The sequence below is a fragment of the Onychomys torridus genome, chromosome 16 (genome assembly GCF_903995425.1).
Source record: "Onychomys torridus chromosome 16, mOncTor1.1, whole genome shotgun sequence".
NCBI lineage: Eukaryota > Metazoa > Chordata > Mammalia > Rodentia > Cricetidae > Onychomys > Onychomys torridus.
Genome location: NC_050458.1, coordinates 14,330,237 through 14,352,772, shown reverse-complemented (window position 1 = coordinate 14,352,772; position 22,536 = coordinate 14,330,237). Strand labels below are relative to the sequence as shown.

The window sequence follows — 22,536 nt, the reverse complement described above, 5'->3', positions numbered from 1 at the left end:
TTAAAATAAATATAGTGAACTCATAAATGAATATTTTCAGAAATTATTCAGAAAATATAAGCCTGTGAAAATTTTTAAACTTTTACCTTAAGGTCTTATAAATTTTTGACACTGTTACTGTTCATTTTTACTCTCTAGGATTGTGCTATAATATTCATTTATAAGCATAAGTAGCCAGAGTCAGTTTGCCCCTCTCTCCCTCCCTCCTTTCTTTCTTTCTTCCTTTCTTTTTTCTGTTAACATCTACCAATATCAGTCTCACATTTTCTTACAAAAATACCAGGATATAAAAACAATGTAGTGTATTTGTACTGTTTTTTTTTTTTTTTTTTTTTTTTTTAGACAGAGTTTTTCTGTGTAGCTTTCTTTGTGCCTTTCCTGGATCTCGCTCTGTAGACCAGGTTGGCCTTGAACTCACAAAGAACCGCCTGCCTCTGCCTCCCTAGTGCTGGGATTAAAGGCGTGCTCCAGCACCACCCAGCAGTTTGATCTATTTTTATTGGTTCATGAGGATGACTTTTGAAATATGCACTTAAGCAATAAAATTAGAGTAAGGATAACTTTGCATTTTGACTTTTGCCTCAAAATTTTAGTGATGAATCTCCAAAATATTGATGTTATTCTCTGATCTTGATGTAGCCCACAGTTGTAAACAGCCAGAAAGTCCTGCTCATGCAAATGTAGTGGGAATGGACCTTCCCTCCCATGGGTACACACTCATCTACACCTGCCAGCCTGGCTTCTTCTTAGCAGGGGGAACTGAACATAGAGTATGTAGATCCGATAACACCTGGACTGGAAAAGTTCCTGTCTGTGAAGGTAACTTTTATTTACAGATGCTTTAACATATTAGGATGGTCTGTTTAGGTCTTTTTAGAAGAATTAGTTGTTGGCTAAGTCCAACACTGGAAATTATGTGGGTATTTTTATTCCAGAAAAATGGACACACCTAGACATTTCTATTGAAATGTTTTAATTGATATTTTTGTCTTTATTCCCTCTTCACATTCTCTCTTCAAAATATTGTTATTAGTGTTTTCATTTTCTAGGTTTGTTATAAAAGTTACCTAAATATGAGTGACTTCACATGATAGAAATTTATCTTTTTATAGGTAGTTAAGTAAAAAAAGTCAAAAATCAAAAAGTTAACAAGACTTTGTATATTCAATCATCTTCAAAAGTCATAGCCTCTCCCTTCCCTTCATTCTCTCCTAGCAATCGTTGCCATTCCTTGGCTCATAGTCTCCCAGTGGTATCTGCCTCCATCTTTATTTGTGGTACCTTTCTTTGCATCTTCAACCTATTTTCTTATGAGGAAACTTGATATATATATATCTCACACATATATACATATATATATATCACATATATACATACATATATATATATATATATATCAGTCTAAATTCAGGATTATTTTATCTTGATAACATCAGTTAATTATAGCTTCAATGGATTCACTTCAAAATAATGTTTTATTCTAATGTAGTGTGTGTTTTATAAAGTATCTTATTGATCCAATATGGTAAGGAACATTATTTCAATCTGTCTTATTTCATAGCATTCTCTCAGAATTCATACAGTCTTTCTCAGAGTTTGGCTTCGAAGTGACAACTCAGTAATCTAATTTTTGCAGTTTTGAACTGAGTCAATGTAGCATGATAATTTAAGTAGATCTAGCTGAAGAGTCTACACCTGTTTCTGCTTCACCACGGGGCGAAAAAATCCTACTTGGTTCTGATGTACTGAATTTACCAAAGGGAAAAATATACTCTTACCATAAGACACGGTGAAGGAGTTTCTTCTATAGTTCTTGATTCAGTCAGTAAAAGCATTTAATTTTACATCTGTTAAACTTTCTTGTCATACCTTCCTGTGTTTGACTCCTTGCAGCAAGCACAAATTTTCATTACTGTTTTGATCAGGTTTTCATTCCTGTTTTTAGCCAGAATGTAACCCTGTGTTCCCCCCACCCTTGTTAAAATACCTACTGTATGAGAAATCCTCTCTCTCTCTGGTTTTTTGAAACAAGATTTCTCCGTGTAACAGCCCTGGCTGTCCTGGGACTCACTGTGTAGACCAGGGTGGCCTCAAATTCACAGACATCTGCTTACCTCTGTCTTCCCAGTGCTGGGATTAAAGGCATGCACCATGCCTGCCTTGGGAATTCTCATTAAAAAATACATTTAATATCAGTAAACACAATCCTTGAAAATTGTGGAAAGTGTTAGCATATGTATTATTAAATGCTATATCAGTACTTAATAGCATTATGGCTAGCCAGTTTTTATTTTCTTTACAGAATCTTTTTTCCCTTGAGGCTTTTCTTTCTTTCTGTTTTTCTTTTTTTTTTTTAAAGGTTTATTTTATTTATTATGTAAACAGTGTTCTTTCTGCAAGTTTGCCATATACCAGAAGAGGGCATCAGATCTCATTATAGATGGTTGTAAGCCACCATGTGGTCTCTGGGAATTGAACTCAGGACCTCTGGAAGAGCAGACAGTGCTCTTAACCTCTGAGCCATCTCTCCAGCCCCCTCCCCACTTCCCCGAGGCTTTTCTAAAGGTTTGGAATTCACTTGTCCTTTTCATTCATCTTCTCTACTGTGTCCTTCATGATCTTATTCATGCCATCGATTTCTTCTATGAAAATCACTTCTAAATTAGCTTTCCTCTCACACTGGACTTTTTAGCCTCAGATTTACACATTCAAATTCATACATGGCATGTGTGTTTAAATCTCTCACAGCATTTCCATTGAATTATCACTATAGGCTTACAACTGAAAGCATTAATTTAGTTGTCTAAATTAGTAGGAATTTTTTAATTCCCTGTTCCTGTGATACTTCCATCACAGAGTTTCATATATTACAATCTTCATAAACACCCTAGATATTACCCTATTTAAATCCACCACACTTTCAAAGCTTTCTCAGAAATTATTTTGTTGTTATTGTTGCTGTTGTTATTTTAAAGTTGCTAATATGATAGTAATGTTCAGTTTTCCCTAGTGGACATGTGGCTCCAGCCTCTTCAATTCAGTATTTGGTTCTTTCAAAAACTGCCTCTCATTAAATCTTCTTAAGAGCATGACAGTGGGGGATTGGGACCTGTCCCTAGTGCATGAGTGGGCTTTTTGGAGCCTAGTGCCTAAGATGTGATACCTTACACAACCTTGATTCAGAAGGAGGGGCTTGGACCTTGAGCTGAATGTATCAGGCTCTGCTAACTGTTCATGGGAGACCTTGACTTGGAGGAAGTGGGAATGGGGGCTGGATTGGAGGGAAAGGGGGAGCAGAGGGAGGAGGGGCATATCTGTGGTTGGTATGTAATAATAATAAAAGATTTTAAAAAAAGAGCATGATAATGTTCCTTGGGCAAAGGGTATGCAAAACAGTGTGTGTCATAGCTCCAACACCTTTTGGTCCTCTCTAGCCCCACATGTGTTTTAATGATATGAGCCATTTTCTGGCATGGCTCAAACTTTCGAGCCTTCCAATTTCTGGTGCACAATGAATTTCTTTAGCAAATTCTGATTTTTTGGTGTGAACTCTGCAAACCAGCTTTTCTTTTCTTTTTGTCAAAAGAGCAAACACTTAGTCCTCAGTGTCCATGATGGAATCAACTGTTTTCTTTTAGCTTCTGCCTCTGATCAAAGATGCAGTTTCCTGTGAGGATTAAGTAGCAGTCCTGTTCCCAAAGGACTGTCATGGAATTAATTGCTAAAAACTGTTCATCACAAAGGGTCTTGATTGAGATGGAACAAAGAATTATGAAGGATATTATTCAGAGTAAAATTGATAGTGTGTCACACTGTATATAATATATTAACTCTTGTAAATGATTTTTGTTGCCATAGCTGGCTCCAAAACATTGGTGAAAGATCCTCGACCTGCGTTAGGAACACCTAGTCCAAAGCTAAGTGGTAAGTAATTTGTTGTTCTAGAAGTCATGATGTCTAAGATTGATCTACCATTTTCTCCATAAATATGTATTTATTTAAAATGATATATTTTGCATGATGAAATTATACCTTCCTGTATTAGATATGATGTGTCATAGGATATGGATTTATTTTGTGAAATCTTTTTATTTAGCATTCTAAAATTATTGGACAGTTATTTCTGTCAAAAATATGATTTATGCATCTATAATAATTTGAATATTTGTCTTTTAAAGATTCTTTTAATAATAACATAATGACAATGCTTTTTGTATATATAAAATTAAAATACAAAATAAGATATTAAAAGATATACCTTATGGACTTATAGATTTCAAGACATTTGATAGAAGATAATATCTTGTTAATTTGTAATTGTTTAATTTAAAAATGCAATATATATCACCTATTCATTAATATCATGGGATTTAAATTCTTATAACCTTGATGTAATTCTCACCCTACAAGTATTTTTTGTATCTTATACTCATAAGAATGAAATATAAAGTATATAGTATGTAGTTAGGGATTTCATCTGTCCCAACTATTTTTTTCATATTACTAAGGACTACATTTTTGTTGTATAAATTTTTATCTTTGGTCCCAATTGAGTACTGCTGCAAAAGTAAAGTTATAAATGATATTTATAGCCTTAAATCTTTACATTAGAAAAGGAGAAATCCCCAGAGTTGATGCTGTATCTCTGTTAAGAATCTACAAAGACTATAACACAATAGCCAAATATCAATGCAATGTTAAAAGAAAAAATAAATTGTAGATGACACAATAGAAAAATTTTTAATGAATAAGGAAATATTTTGTAAAAGTAATTTTGAAATAAGGGATATGTAAATATGATACAGAACAGGTTAAATACATTTAAAATATTGGAAAATATCAATAATTATCAACATTTATTTTTCTAAATTTACAAATTTTTATAAAATTGAAACTCCATTTTAATAAATGTGATAAAAGCTAACTTAATAATCATGTACCAAAGTAATGTTTAAAAATTATTTTTAAAGATATACCAGGTCTACATTGCTCTACTGATTACATCTGGCAAATTTTAGAGGAACATGTCAGGGAATCTAAGTCATAATGTAAATAATCTAACATTATACTCATCTAATGGGCAACATATAAATAGAAGTACAATAAAGACATCCTATGAGGGGAAATTTGGGCTCATTTGACTTTGGTTATTGATGGAAAATTGTATTTAAAATTTTATGAAACTAAACCTTATACTGTGGAAAATAACACAACAAATCAAGTCATATTTATCATCAGGCTAAAGATAATTCTTGTTTTTATATACATTTTAAAAGCAATAAATCAGATTAAGAAATTAGGGTATAAAACTTATGACCATTGAATTAAGTATAAATACTTAATAGAATCAACACCAACTCGTGATTTTAATATATTCTCAACATATTAGAGGGAGAAGAACTTCAAACTCACTACAATCTACCAAAACTTTAGAACAATCATTATGAAAATAAGAACACACTAAGCTGCATTATGTTCATTAACATAACATAGTGATTAAGTATGGCAAAGATGAAAAATTGGCAGTAGGATCAAAATCAGAATCAAGACCATATATTTAACAATGTAATAAAGCTTGGGTACAAAAGTTTAAATTAATATACATTTCTAATAAAAGGATAGTGGGCAGGAACAACACATTCTTATTACTCACTGGTTGGTTATCTGACAGGTAGGGTATTTCCATTTCATAGTTCTTGTGAACATAGCAGCAATAAACATGGCTGAGCAAATACCTGTGAAATATGATATTGAGCCCTTTAGGTATATGTCAAGGAGTGGTACGGCTGGTTTATATGGTAGATTTTAACTTAGTTATTTGAGAATTCTCCAAATTGGTTACCATCAGTTAGCATTGGCTGCATCAGTTAGCAGTCACCCCAACAATGGATGAGGGTTTCCTTTCCCCCACATCTCCGTGAACATTTATTGTCACTTGTTCCAGTCTTTCCTAGTGAAGTACATGAATTGGTTGTTTGGTGCCAAATGATCAGCCCTGAAAACATAGACAGAAGTAACATTTTATGGACTCAACTGGTTATATTTAGAAATGTATGTAGTATATTTATATACAAATACAAATGTGTACGCAATGACAATCAATTAAAAAGAAAAAGAGGCCATGAGTTTGAAGGCAAGTGTGCTGAAGTTTTGTAGTTAGAGTTTTCCTGCCTGGCCCAGTCAGGACAAATCTCTCTTACCCGGCAGTCCCACAGTCGCTCAGACCCAACCAAGAAAGTACACAGAAACTTACATTGTTTAGAAACTGTATGGCCGTGGCAGGCTTCTTGTTATCTGCTTCTTCTATCTTAAATTAACCCATTTCTGTTAGTCTATACTTTGCCACATGGCTTGTGGCTTACCAGTGTCTTTACATGTCGCTTTTCATGGCGGCGGCTGGCGGTGTCTCTCTCCAGTCTTCTACTTCCCAGAATTCTCTTCTCTCTTGTCCCGCCTATACTTCCTGCCTGGCCACTGGCCAATCAGAACTTTATTTACACAGAGCGATATCCACAGCAAAGTGTTTGGGATGGAGGGAAGAAAGGGAAGGGAGAAACATAATTATATTACAATCCCTGAAATAAACAATGAGAACAACAGCAAGAGAAGCGGCCATTACATCCTTTCTTCAGTCTTTCATTTGGGTTCACAGCAGCCTGAGTTGGATGACACTGCAAAATTTACAAACACCTCTCAGATGCCTAATTAGTTTTAGTCTCAAGAAAGAGAGATAACAGTAGGAAGAAGTGTTATCACCTCACAAGCTAGCACAAGAGACAAATCCCTAGGAGGCTCTCCCTCCTCAGTTGATTCTCATGTCTAGGGAAGGAGAAGGATGTTGGCAGCATGTTGGAGTCAACAGCAGAGTCTCATTAAGCATTCGATTCTCTTCTTTTTTTTTTGATCATTGGAAGTGGAATCTGCTATTAGTGAAATATTTCTACCACATGAAGTAGCTATTAGTACAAAGTATTGTTGTTTTTGCTTTTTTTTTGGGGGGGGGTGTTTCAAGACAGGGTTTCTCTGTGTAGTTTTGGTGTCTGTCCTGGATCTCACCCTGTAGACCAGGCTGACTTCCAACTCATAGAGATCCTCCTGGATTTGCCTCCTGAGTGCAGGGATTAAAGGCATATGCCGCCACTGCCAGGCATTGTTTTTGCTTTTGTGAGAAGGGCCCACCACCTAGCTACCAAATAAATAACAGATAGAGGTTTATTCTTATTTATGAATGCCCGGACTTATCTTGGCTTGTTTCTTGCCAGGTTTTCTTAACTTTAAATTATCGCATCTATCTTTGGCCTCAGGGCTTTTATTTTTCTCTATTCCTGTACACCTTTGCTTTCCTTCTTACTCTGTGTCTGGCTAGGTAGCTGTTTGGCTGGATGGCTGGGTGGCTGGGTGGCTGGGTGGCTGGGTGGTTGGGTGGCTGACCCCTGAAGTCTTCCTTCTTCCTCTTTCGTTCCTTTATCTTTCTTCTCCTTCTTCCACATTTCTCTATTTATTCTCTTTGTCTGCCAACCCTGCCTATCCTTTCTCCTGCCTCACTATTAGCCATTCAGCTATTTATTAAATCATCACGTGTTTTAGATAGGCAAAAATTACAGATTCACGGAGTTTAACAAACGCAACACGAACAAAAGCAATACACCTTAAAATATTATTCTACAACAAAATGTTTGTCTTAAGAACTAGCTGTTTAATGATTTCTACCACAGCAGTTATTCATCTTAATATGTCTGATATTACCGAGTATGGCTATATATGTTTTCCTATAACTATTATCTCCCCAAATGAGGGTTTGCTTTAATATCTTTTAACTAACAGTCTTCATTTACCTAAGTTTCTTAAAATAAGATCATTAAGTTGACACTTAAAGGTATGAAGTAGTCACGAATTTTCACATTTGAGATGAGGATAAGTAGGCAATCTGAAAAATGTCAATTACTAGATTGTCAACCATTTACCAGATACAGCCTCTAAGACATCTTTCTCTTTTTCCTCTCTAATTTTTGCAAATAAAAATTATGCTTATCACTCATTTATGGAGGTATACTTTTGTTAGCCCAACTCAACCAAATCAAATGTTTTTCTTACAGTGTGTCAAATAAGATAATTACATACATGTAAGCATATCAGGATAACTTGATGTTTAGGGATACAGGGTCAGTAGAAGGACGACTTGAGAAACATTAAAAAGTCAAGGCTATAGATTGTTCCTGATGCCGAATACACGGCAGCTGCACACATAGACACACACACATAGGCACATGCACACACATGGATGCACACACACACACACACACACACACACACACACACACACACACAGAGTAGTTATTTAGTGACCTAAAAAGTCCTAGTATCCCTATTTTATCTGAATCATAATTAAATATAACTAAAACATTAGATAATGATTTTAGGTAATGATTAGATAAACATTTTGCATTCCTTATTTAGCAGTCTAAATAGTATATATTAATGTCATATTATTCATGAGGGAATCCAGGTTTAGAATTAAGAAATTTATGCAAAATGACCCAGTTTTTCAATATAGAAGAGGTCATCAAATACAACTAGTGTAATTCCAGGATCTGCTCACCTATACCTTGTGCTATATTCTACATTCTATTTTACCCCATAAGAACTGGGCAATTCTAGTGACAACTCTTTTATTTCTAAAAATACTTGTAAACCTCAAAGCTGTCAATATAGCACAGCCCTGCTTTTCTTCTATTACTGGAATAACGGAACTGTTTTGTAAAAGGGACAAAGAGCTATTACCTCCAGGCTGCCTCCAGGGCCATGGGAAAGAGGAGGACATGGTTTACATTCTTCCTCCAACGAATTTGTCTATGACACTAGAAGAAAAGCAGGTCTCCAGAGACATGCTCACAGGCTTGCAGGCTCAATCAAATCATCTCATCTTCTTTCTGAAGGAAGACAAAAATGTTAGAGGTGACCAAATATAAGTGAAACTTATGTTTCCTGGATTCTATCTACAAGCCTCATGTCTTTAGTTGGTATGGAGTCTGGCTTTCCTAGTGATGATGACTGAACAAATTCAGGCTTCAAAATTTGTGTTTTATTGTTTGAAATTTGAAATTAAATGAAGAATATGAAAATTATACTCATACTCATTGAAGATTATCCATATTTAGAGATAGATTATTTTGTTCAGTAGACTAAAGGATTTAATCTAATATCACATGATCATATTGAGAGGGCACTGTGAAATTAAAATATGTCATTTTCTCATCTATACACAGTTCCTGATGATGTGTTTGCCCAGAATTACATATGGAAAGGCTCTTATAATTTCAAAGGAAGGAAACAGCCCATGACCCTGACAGTCACTAGCTTCAATGCTTCCACTGGCAGAGTCAACGCCACACTGAGCAACAGTGACATGGAACTGCTGCTTTCAGGTATCAGGTTAAAATCTAGCAAAAGAAGTTATGCATCCAGGCATTCCCTTAGTCACGTTCTACTACTGTGAGCCATTTTTATATTTGATTTTGAGGGACATCATAATTTATTTAGAAGCAAGGATTTTGAAGTTTTGGAAAGGTAAGTGTATATTATTATGTAAATACAAAACCAAAATTGTGAAGTTAAATGTATATAAGACTGTTTTTATGCAGAAAGAATTAGAGATCTTGTACTGGACTAGAACTCTCATTGAGCAAAATGGAATTATGATATTGTAGATATTACATATACATTGCAATTTTCTTTTAGTTATCCTGTGAAATTATTACTAATGAATTAGTTTGTGGTACAAATAAAATAAAATAAAAATGGTTAATTTTGAAAATTATATAAACATTTTTATGTATTATTGTACCATCCAATAAGTGTACTTATCAGAATTTAGTATACATTACTTTTAAAATATGAATAGTTACATGGAATAAATTGGAAAAGCTTAATTTGAATATGAGATGTACTTATATTTTATTAATGATTAATTTAGATTTCAATTGTAAATAATGTTTTTGTTTTCTCTAAGTAAGCCAAAAATATAGCTGTGTTTGTTATGAAGTAACAATAATACAAACAGATCCTGATAAATATACGTAAACATGATTTCATTACTTTCCACTCACTTGTGGCTGTATAATACAAATATTATATGTTAGTACATTTATATTTTTCTTATTGATTGTAGTTTACTTTAGGTCAAGGTTTGTGTTCTCTTTACCTTGCTATTCCTGGCACATTCTTCTGGTGCCTCCCTAATATGTAAAACAGTCTGTGAGTCAATAAGCATCAAATTTTAACCAATAGTCATTCATAAATTTTTTTTTTTTGCTCACAGCCTGGCTTATGAAGTGTGTTCACACTCTGGCTAACTCCAACTCTGAGAATATCCAGTTATAAAAATCAGTGTACATCTTTCCACTTTTTGCGTTTCTACCATTGCTTGTGTTTAGCATCTTGAGTTCAAACCTTAAGTTTTAAGGCATAGATCAAACGCTCTTTTGCTTACTGGTTATTCTTTGGTAGACTAGAGTGAAATGATTCCTCTACGGCAACCTGGGACTTACTAGTTTTCCTCATGTAGTTTTGCAGTTTCTACTCTAGCATTTAGGGATGTTAAAAATTCAGGTAAGATTTAATTTGTGATTTCAGGTTGCAGAGCATCAGGCATGATGTGTGAAGTCAGCCTTGACTTGAGACTTGCTTTATCTTTGTGTATCATGTGTTTTCCATAATATATTTACAAAGTTACTGGTAATAAAATGAATCAACAATTTACAAAATTAGGTAACTGTCTTTGCTTTTTTCAGGGGTCTACAAAAGCCAGGAAGCTCGCCTAATGTTACATATATATTTTATTAAAATACCAGCACATGCGTCTGTGAAGAAAATGAAGGAGGAAAATTGGGCCATGGATGGCTTTGTAAGTGTAGTTCCTTAAAAGCATGTGGCTGATTTTAATGGCAAACTTATAGATTATTTTCCAGAAAAGGATAATTTTTCAAAAATTAGCTTATTTGAACACACAATCATATATTTATACATAAAATCCCACTTACTAATATATATATATATATATATGCATCAAATATTATCAATTTTGAATAAGCTTAACATTTAGTTAATCATATTATGGAAATTTCACTTCTTTGATATGAATGGTTGTATATGCATTTATATTTGTAGGTCTGTGCAGTGATTTTTGTTAATTTCATGAAATATATTTTATCATCAACAATGATAAAAAATGTAGGTGAAGAAAAATTTAAAGCCAGATGTGGTACCGGCCATCTATAATCTCATCACTCATGAGGATGACACAGAAGGATTATGAGTCCAAGATAAACCTGAGATTTATAATGACGTTCTTTCTCAAAATCAGTTTTTTGTTTGTTTGTTTGTTTGTTTGTTTGTTTGTTTTTGTGTGTGTGTGTGTGTGTGCGCGCTCGCGCGCGCGTGTGTGTGCTTTTGTCTTTGACAGGACCCAATATCCAAAGCATAGTAAACACATTTAAAAATGCATCAGAACTTTAATTTCAAAGTGTCCCTTGATTGGTATGGATTTAGAGTATCTTATGAACTGGTATGAAGAGGACTTATATGAAATGCTTCCATTGAGAAGAAGTTACTACATCTTCACCACAGACTCTGCCTGTGACAAGAATGGAGATTTCTAAGTAGATAATTGACATCAACAAGTCTGATGCTAACACTTAAGGAAATAAGTCTCTGCAAAAATGCAGGGTCTGACCATATTTTAAAGTAATTCACATTATGTACACAGGAGTTCATGAAGAAGAATATAGTCAGTAGTAGGGGTCAATAAGTTGTTTCTAAGGGAAACACTGACTATCCAATTTTTTTTTTTTTTAATATCCTCTATTGTCATTTACAGAGTTAGGAAGTAATGAGTGTTTATTTTATACAGGTTGCTGAATTACATTAGGTTGCATATTAATATCAGGCCCATTCATTCATTTATTAAAATATCTGGTTCTTAACTGCTCTTGTTAGAACAATTTGACTTTATATGGTCATGGCCACAGTACAATATCTAATAACAGGATAGACCTTTTGCTGAGAAATGTGAGGCTCCCATAGTTAATTTGGTACTTTGTTTTTTGAGGTTAGTATCTAACATTTTTAAAAAAGTAAATTTTATAGCAATAGCCATGAGTCAGGTACCTGTCAGTTATTAGTTCAAGTATGTAGATAAATTCATGTTACCAGTTTGTAGATGAATTTCTAAGTTCTTATTAAATAAAAAACATAGAGTCAAATATAGGGGTCAAAGCCTTAGATCAGGGAAATAGGGAAAGCCACCAGCCAACCTTACCTCACCAACTCTGTAGCTTCCAAATGTAAGTAACTTCCTGTCTACACATGCCTTTATTGCCTTGCTGTTCTGCCTCTCATTGGCTATCTTAGCCCAGCTACCTCACTTCCTCTTCTTACACAGTTCTGTCACTTTCTGTCTGTCTGTACAGACCTCCAAGTCTCCATGGTTGGTTTAAAGGCATGTGTCACTACACTTGACTCTGTTCCCTAGTGTGGCCTTGAATACACAAAGATCCTGCCTGCTAAGTGATTAAAGGCATGTAAGAGGCCTTACCTCTTGTTTACTGAAAATGGCCGACCTTTCCCCTTGAATTCCAGACAAGCTTTATTTATTAACTTACAAACAAAATATCACATTTCAGCACAAATAAAATATCACCATATCAGTTAGTCATTGAATAACTTAAGTGTATCAGTTCCCAGTTTATGTATTCAATGATAGGCCCTAACACATTCCAAACAGTTAAAACAGCGTTCAGTGTGTATATATGGTCCAGATGGTGGATGGCTTTTGTAACATTAGGAACAACCCATGCAACCCAGATTTCAAAAATAGTTGATTCTTCTTCCTTGTGGGAGTTTGGAGGGATATCTGTTTGAGGCTCAATCCTATGCCTTATTTGGTGGATGGGGCTGTGGCTGGAGAGGCAGTTACTACCTGGAAGCCAAAGGCTTTCGGATTGCCAGGAGGCTCTGAAATACTCTCCAATATATTGACACATGCTAATGGACATAGAGATTTGTTTCATATTTGGATTTAGTCTCACACTTACACTCCTCTCTCCTTAGCCTCCCTCATTGGGGTTCCAGGTGTGCACCACTCTATCCTGTTGATATGAGTCATTTTCAAGATTGTCCCACATTCTACAACAGATCTATTTTTGTATACACCTTGATGGGTTTTCTTATGTGTGCAGATACACATAGTCATCAGCAAACTCACTTTAGAATGATTTCATCACTTCAGTGAGATATCTCACATCCCATGTGTCTTGTATATCTCCCTCTCCCTTCGTCCTTGACCCAGTCCTCAGTAACCACTAATCTATTTTTGGTCTCTAGAGATTTACACATGGAATTCATTTTTTTTTTTTTTTATGACTGAAGTGATATTTGTATGTGGACCTTTGTCACTGTTTTCTTTCATTTACTATAATGGGAAATATGATCCTTACACCATAGAATTACAACCCACTCTCAATCCCACTCACATGCCTATGGCTAAAAGTAAGGGTGGGAATGAACCTAGCCAGAGGAAGCAGAAATTATCTTTTTTTCTGTGGAGTCTCTGGAGTGGAATTTAATTTGGAACCTAATTTATGATTTATTTTTATTTACTTTTATCTGTATCTGCCTGAGGATATGCTTATTCACCACATATATGCAGTTGCCTATAGAGACCCAGTAATGGTGTTGGATCAACCAGAGGTGTAGTTACAGGAGGTTGAGAACTTCCCAGTGTGGGTTCTGGGAACTGAAAGCAGGTCCTCTGGAATGGCAGCTCTTCGGTTCTGAGCCATCTCTCTATACTGTGATTCAATAGAAAACATGTTGTTTTTCATTTTTAAATAATAGACTTCTTAGCCTATAAGAGATTTATAAAACTGTGGTAAATCAACTTCTGTTTACCAACATCATAATTATTTAAAATTATAAATTCTACTTTTGTTTTTATGATAGAAAATTTGTACCATGATTTCATTCCATAGGAGGAATATGGAAAGAACAAAGGTTGATCTTCATTTTAAATATCTTGAGTAATTATTTAGATATAACAATTAAAGCTGTGATCAGTCCTCATATTTAATCAGAATTCCAAATATTTTCAGGTTTCTGCTGAGCCTGATGGAGCTACTTACGTATTCCAAGGATTTATTAAAGGCAAAGATTATGGGCAATTTGGACTACAAAGACTGGGTAATATTTTCATTTTTTTATTTTTATTTTCAAGTAATTCCTTTGATACTATCCACATCATCAAAAGACATAAATGATTCTGTATATTTTGCACTCTCACAGTATCTCGAATTATTCATGGTCAGGACCACACAGTTAGCCATTCTACATCAGTTAACGAATAACCACATTGTTTAAATTATAACTTCTGTATGTAATAACTCTACAAAGCTCAGTGTTTCAGCATAGCTGTCATCAATATGATAAGCTATCTTGCCCCTAAGCAAATACAAAGAAGCAAAAGTGATATAGATAACATGGTAATATTAAACTGTAAATTATTTTTACCTCTCCTCCTGAGAACTATACTACTTCTTTTCAGTTTGAATATTAGAGCAAATTTCTTACTTCTCAGAAGATGTAGTGGCACTATACGAAACTTTTAAAGCCTGGAAGGAAAAATAACTTTGAGGAATGGGGTCCCTTTATGATCTTGGTTCTTTCCAAATACACACATTTACTGTGCTCTGATGCACAAGATTTTTGGCATTTTCATTTATAATTCTTCTAGCATGGGCACACACATTTAATGATATTCTTCTATTTATAAACACATATCTTTTGGTGTGTATATTATTGAGGTATACTGTCTCCCATCATTAAACTGTTGTATGGTTATGTAAACAATGAATTATGACTCTAAAAGCTATCTTTTAACATTTATCTTAACAAATCACGACTTTAAACTTTTACATAAATATGCCTAGTCACTGGAAAAATTAGTAGAGAAAGAGATATAATTTGAAAATAAACAAATGTGGCCATGTTTATAAATTCTTTGAATGAAAATGTTCATCAAAATGTATAAAGTTGTGAACTAGTCTGAAGAACACTAGAGAGGGGAAGGGAAGTACTGGGATAGATGTGATCAAAACATATAGTTTAAATCTATGAAATATTTAAATAATAAATAAAATACTACTTAAAACTACATAGTCTGTTTCAGGCCAGTAAGTACATATTAATAAAAATAAGTAATATATTAACTCTTTGTCAATAAAAATAATAATTTATCATTCCATGTACTATACCACCTAAATTTGTGCTGTTATGAATGGAATACAATATTCACTGGTGTTGGATGTTTTACGCAGTAATGTAACTGGATGCAGAGTTTTCAGATGACATGCCATAGTGCCTATAACACTGCATTTTCAATACAATGTATAAGAATCAATTTCCTCAAACACAGAGCTATTATCTGTTTCCTCTACTCTATCTCCATTCTAAATCTTAGAAATCCTTCTTTTTCTCACTTGAAAGTCGAAAAAAAATGGTATGAAATATGAAAATCAGTTATAACCTTGAGCTGATTTCATGTCCGTGACTTACTTGTGTTATTTCCATTAGGACTGAATACTTCAGAAGGTGCAAATTCTTCAAATCAACCTCATGGTACAAATAGTAGTTCCGTGGCCATCGCGATTCTTGTGCCTTTTTTTGCACTTATATTTGCAGGATTTGGGTTTTATCTTTATAAACAAAGGTAAGATGTGTGACTTTGGTGATAAAATTTACACAAATTTTCCTTTCCTGTCATTCTTATCGTACTACCTCTACTCCACATTTCCATTTTACATGTTGTTAGGATCTATGTGCAGAACTGTAATAATCCTTTTTGATTTTACCATCACCCCATGATACCCATGTGCATAGCAGAAATCACTATTAGACTGCATGTAATTCAACTTCCTCATTTTTGTCTTTAATTTTCATGGCACAGAACTTATTGCACATGTTATTTTTACATTACCCATACTGATGCTTTAGAGATATTGAATCTATGTTAAGGTTTAAATTGGAAGGATACTAAATGCTGACAGATTTATGGTGAACACTAGAAAGCTCAGATTCATGTGGCAGTCTTAGAGAATTTTACCCTAGCTGACAGATGGTCATCTTCTAATGTGTCATTTACCTTCTTTTCTTTGAAGATTATTTAATGAATATGTTATGTTTGTGATAGATTAAATATAGCAATACATATGATAATTCAGTCATCTATATTCTATGTGATACAGCATTTGGGAAGAACTTCACTATTTAATTCTTTACTATTTGGAAAAATCCCTTATCAAGTAAAGGTCTACAGACAACCAAAGAACTCAATTAAATATGTTTAAGTGTATTTACACATTTATCCACTTTCATACATTCTCTCCCAAACTCATGCTTTTACTTTATACCAATCTGTGCTATCTGAATATGAGTGTCATTTAATAATATAAATGCAAATAACATTTTAATGTAATATGTACATGGTTTTAACGATATTTCAACTGTATAATTCAGTCACATTGGGAACATCCACAGTGTCATCTGAAATTTATTGCCATGTGCTCATAGAATGCATTTATCAATACAAGGCATGTGGTTTCATTAGCAATCGTGCTAATCCTTGCCCTTCAAACTTCAGCCAAATACCAAGAACTACAAGTATCATTTTTCTTCTTTTGAATCTTTCATGTGAATTCAATCATATAATGTGTGATATTTGGTCTTATTTCTTAAACACAATAAATCTTTTAAGATTTTACTGATGAAATCATTCATCACTGCTCAGTTTCTGTTGAACAATATTACATTATGTGGACTATTATTTTCTTTGAATGAGTTTGTTCCTAAGTTTTTGGACATTTGAGTTGTCTCAACCTTTGTTATTGTGCATAGTGCTAATATGTATATTTGTGCATACCTTTTTTTTTGTTTCTTAGACATGTATTCTTATTTCATTTGAGTTTATACTAAAGATTGGGATTGTTAGAGTATATTTAATTCTAGTTTTAATTTACAGAGAGAGCACCAAGTGGTTTTATTTAAAACAGTTACACCATTTTTCATTTTTAGTAACAATAAGTGAGCTCTCCAAATCTCCTCTGATACTTATTGTGTTTTTTTGTTTAGTTTAATTTACTATTGTATCAATGATAGCATGTTTGATGTAGTATTTAATTATAGCTTTTATTTATAGCTTTATTTGCATGATTTCTGATAATGTCAATTATTTTCAATTTTAACTTAATTTTAAATGTTATGATAATTTTATACCTAGTACAGTAATTACATCATTTCTTCCATTCTCTTCTCTTCCAACTTCTCCAAACTCCTCACTCCTTCTCAAATTCATCACTTCTTCCTGTGTAGAGGTTCTCAACCTATGGAACACAACGCAATTGGTATATCAGTTATCCTGCATACCAGATTTTTACATCACAATTCATAACTGTAGCGAAATTGCAGTTATGAAATAGCAACAAAATAATTTTATGTCTGGGGATCACTACAACATAAGGAACTATATTAAAGTGTCACAGCATTAAGATTGTGAACCACTGTTCTACACTTATTGTTACACAGACACAGACACACACATACATACACACACACTCACATACACACATATACACCAAAAACAAACAAACAAAAGTCTGAGTCCATTTAGTGTTGCTTAAATTATTTTCTCTTGTTTTGCCAACCGTAGAGTTGAAATATCATGGGGTGATATTCCCTGCTATGTCTATAAGACACTGAAATCAAACACTCTGTTCCACTGGCTCTTAGAATTGTTCTTCCCCATGTCCCATGATTGTCGTGAGGCTTAGTTGTTGTAGGGACTGTGTTATAGATTTATCAACTGGGGTGAGAATCCCAGTGACTCTTATTTTCTGATTTTTAAAAAGATGTTGAACTCTGTCGTGTCTATTTACAAACTGAATTCTTTTGCTTTACTGCTGATAAGTTGGAAGAGTGTATACTTTATTCTGGACATGACACCTTTATAAAATACAGAGTTTGAATATAAAGTCTTCCTTTCTGTTAGTTTTCTTTTCACTTTGTTAATGTAACATCTTTAAATACAAAAGTTCCCCACCCCCTTTCCACTGCTTTCTCTTACTTTTGGTGTGTATGCCATATCTGAGAAATGATCATCAAATTGTAGGCCACTGTCTTACCCACATGTCTCTTCATAAGAGTTTGGTAGATTTTAACACTTGTATTTAGGATTTGATGAAATTTGATCAAGTCCATGTTCACAGTGTAACATTTTTGCTTTTGTAAAACTTGGAGAATCTTTTTCCTTAAAAAAATGTAGCCCAAGGCTTGTGGTGTGGAGTGCTTGTCCATGACACTCTGGGTACAGTCTGATCCTACATAAATTGGGTGTGGTCCAGCATGATGCTAGTCTCAGCACAAGGATGGTAGAGGCGAGAGCATCACAAGTTCCAGGTCATCTTTGAATATGGAGGAATTGAGGCCAGTTTGAGATTCATGAGACATCGTTTTAAGAAAATGTATTTCAGTGTTAAGAAGCAATTCTGGCATATATTCTTGATTCCTGTCTTTCTTGATTCTTACCCAATTAAAATGAAAGAGAGAAATGGTTATAATCTATTACATAGTTTTAAGTATAGTCAATCAAAGAAAGACAGGGATGGAGCTATAGTTATGGTAAAGGATGCACCTGACAAAAGAGCAATTTCTTTAAGTAATGTTTTTCAAAGTAGGAATTTAAATCTAAGTTCCTAAGATTGCTTTAAAGTTTACTTCCACTGAGTTTAGCTATAAGTATAATAATAACAATATAGAAAATGTGCTGGGATTGTAATGTAGCATAATAGAATGTGTAACAAAAATTTTAATGAAATTGATAGTTAAAAAGTATAGTGTTAAATATGAAAAAAAGGAGCAAAGAATCAAATTTATTTTCATACAAATTTTTTTTAAGTATTAGGACCTAGAAATAGGTTAGGCCAAATCTTTCATTTTTCATAAAAAATTCACCACATTCTACAAGTTATAAAATACAATTTGGGACAGAGAAATAATACAGAAACATTAGTGAAAGGGTCAAAAACTCAAGAACCTCCAGATGGGAAGCCGACACCAAACTAGACTCCATTTGTTTTAAGTAACGTCAAATGTATTTAATTATACATAAATGTAGGGAAACATTTTCATGACAGAAATGTCGGCAAGACCTTTTACTATGTAGTTTTTATTTTGAACATTTTATTGGCTTTTATGTATAAATTTGACCATGCAGCTGAAGATTTGCATTTCTGGGGTAACTAAATTAGCTTTCTGGTTGGTAAATGTGTTATCTGTTCCTTATGCAGTTCCTTTTTTTATGTTAGTATAAATTGCATTCTTCTTTCAATGTTATCTATTCTTCAAGCCTCAAACAGAATTCTAATTCCTAGATAGCATTTATCACATTGTCTTTCCTAGAATAATTTTGAAGCTCTTACCACATTTACTGATCTCCATTGAGTCATAACAATTCTCATGATCTATTCTTCTTGTTTTATTTACCCATAATCATTGTTTTCTATCACTTCAATTTAAATCCACCATAGTAATGACGTGTATGTGTTGAAAGTATGTCAAGAATGATCCTTAGAACATAAACAGATGCTCAGTAAGTATATTATAAGTGAATTTATGGCAATGGAAAGATATACCATCCTGGTTTATATTATTTATAAAAAGTAATTTCTTTTTATTTCTCAAGAAAGTTTCAGAGTCAATGTCATTTATTTATATTTATATGATCCTTATAGGTGCTATTCCTAAATATTTACTAAGTATAAAATTTCCTAATTAACAATTTTAAGTGACGTTATCCCCAGTGCTAATGAAAATGTATTATTTGAACTCTATTTCTAGAAGCACCCTAACATGCAACTAATAATCTTGTTTTTCTAAACAGGACTGCACCCAAAACACAGTACACAGGATGTTCTGTTCATGAAAATAACAATGGCCAAGCAGCCTTTGAGAACCCTATGTATGACACCAATGCCAAGTCTGTGGAGGGGAAGGCAGTGCGATTTGACCCCAACTTGAACACAGTTTGCACAATGGTATAACACGGCAACACGTTGCCTTCTTGAGAATCCTGGAAATCGACACACTGAGCAGTGCACTTTCTGTTCACTGCCAAACAAAGCACACTTTTCAGGACTTGCTGGGTCACCTTTTCCTGAGGAATGACAGAGAAGAGTGGTTGTTTTTTTTTTTTTTTTTCATAAACTGGATCAAAATTATTCTTCATGTGTACCATGGAGAGTTTTACAGAGATCTGGCTGCACTCTGGGAGTGCTTACTCACAGTTTATTTGCTTTTTTTAAAAAGGAGATTATTCTAAAACATAAACTTATTTGCATATATTGGAGGAGCATCCACTATCAGTATTTCTGTGCTTTATAAACTATATTAGAGGGACTGGGTTAAAATGATATAGGGTAGAAAATAAGAGCTATACTTACCAGAGTCAATAGATCGCTGACTTCTCTTTACCGTCATAAGCTACATCACACCCACATGTCTGTAGTTCATACCTCGTATCTGCAGTTCATTCTTGTTTACCCCATGCATTATTTTCCTTATTTCACTGGATATGTAAGAATGACACATATCTCTAAATATTTATGAGCTAAATGATGACACAGAAGAAATAAGTTTTCCCACCCAAATCTGGCATTTCTGTATTAATAAAACATCTACTATTTTAGCATCATTTTCAAGGTCCTGAAAATGGCAAGGTCATTACATGACCTTTCTTCTTTCTCCATTATCAAGGAAAGAGTTTTATCTATTGAGCTATGAGATGCTCTTTACATGTTTGCCTCAATACACTTGGTCATCCTGAAGCTATTTTGGCTCACAAAAATTATTGGTAGAGATGCTTATTTTGCCATTATCTGAGACACCAACTTGATATCATTATGTTTTTAACCAAACAAACCAGTGGTTTTGAAAGCCCTAATAGAATAAGTCAATTAATTTATGATGTCTGCATATCCTTCTAGCTGAAAATTTGATTTTTACCAGTTTTGATACTTTATAATTTCTTTGAACAAAGAAGTATAATATACTCTGATCTACCCCTTAACTTAATGACTAAAAGAACCAAAAAAGATGTTCTTTCAGATAAACAATATAAATGTTTCCCAAATATATGTGTTCATCAAATTCACAGGTTTTAAATGTTCTGTCTATACCCTATTTTTAAGAAGTAGGTATCAGGTACAGCCAGTGTTTTTCATTGTCTAATTAAAACAAGTTTATATGCTATTGTTAGCTCATTTAAAGCTACATCATCCAGTAGTGTTGGCATTTTTTTGTCATAGAGCATTGTCTTATTTTTTATTTTTATCATGTTTCATTTCACCGAATAAAACACATATCCATTGTGAACTCTTTGTTGTTGTCCATTTCAAATATGGATTGTTCTGTGAAGGGTCTCGCTTTTTGTATCATGAGACAAGAGTGCCTATGAGAAACCATTGCACCTGGAAGCACCGCTTGGCGCTATCTCTACATTTAGTGAATTTCTTGTCAAACCCTTTGAGATACATTGTTTTGGAAATTCGTACAATTTTCTCAACATTGTATTCTACTGACAGGATGCGGTTTTAAATTTTATGCCATCTGTTATTTATTCTTGTTTATTCAAATGACTGCAATAACAATGATTCATTCACTAATGTTAAGGTTAATACGTTTAAGATCTTGTTTAAACAACGTTTCTTCTGCAACTGGCTACTCCTCTTATATTAATGCATACACTTTTGTAAAGAAGTATATTTTTATGATAAAAAACTTTGTAAAAGTATGATGTAAATTTTCAGTGCAATGTAAACAAATAAAAAAGGATAATTGCTTTTGTAAAATGTGTATTCTTTTCCAACTCACCTATAGCTGCTCTGGTCAGTAAGAGCAAAGCACAGCCCAGTTTTTACTTGGTTCTATTAAACATTGCTCAACTGCATGACATGTTTATGTTGCAACAAGTAATAAATTATAGTTTCTCCTTCTATATTCTGCTTATAAAGTGACAGTCTTTTTTAGGTAAATAGAATCCCAGTAAATATAATTAGTTTGGCTATCAAACAAAGGCTCACTTCAAGAGGGCCATGGAACATGATATATTGACATGAGTTCTTGTCAAATAAAAGTACTTTATTGAATGCTAGCCAGGAAGTGGAACAGAGGGATGGTCAGACCTGTCTTTCCATTGGGACCATTGGATTTATGGGGAAGGAGAGGGACATGCTGATAGATGACTGCATGGTGAGATGGGGAGATTCGGGGTTTCTTTAGATGACCAGCATCCCTCCTTGCTGGTATGTTCCTTACTGAGGAGGCACCTTGTTCTCTCTGGGGCATTTGAGTTTGGTATTACAAAACAAGATGCCCATTTATTCCCTCATAAGAGGACATCTTCAGATCATGCTCATCTAAGGGAGTTCAGGTTTT

The 22,536-nt window shown here is 33.8% G+C and overlaps 1 protein-coding gene across 3 annotated transcripts in view; it reads left to right on the top strand.

Moving 5' to 3' along the window:
• The window catches only part of Csmd3 (CUB and Sushi multiple domains 3), a 1,137,155-nt gene extending 1,115,112 nt beyond the window's left edge, over positions 1-22,043 (top strand). For all 3 annotated transcript variants that reach the window (XM_036207646.1, XM_036207645.1, XM_036207647.1), the window contains 7 exons: positions 640-819; positions 3,859-3,924; positions 9,267-9,425; positions 10,791-10,903; positions 14,148-14,235; positions 15,625-15,760; positions 19,985-22,043. In XM_036207646.1, the coding sequence (XP_036063539.1) occupies positions 640-819; positions 3,859-3,924; positions 9,267-9,425; positions 10,791-10,903; positions 14,148-14,235; positions 15,625-15,760; positions 19,985-20,144 (902 nt within the window). In that variant the 3' untranslated portion in view covers positions 20,145-22,043. The remainder of the gene's footprint in view (positions 1-639; positions 820-3,858; positions 3,925-9,266; positions 9,426-10,790; positions 10,904-14,147; positions 14,236-15,624; positions 15,761-19,984) is intronic.
• Positions 22,044-22,536: the final 493 nt, after the last annotated feature.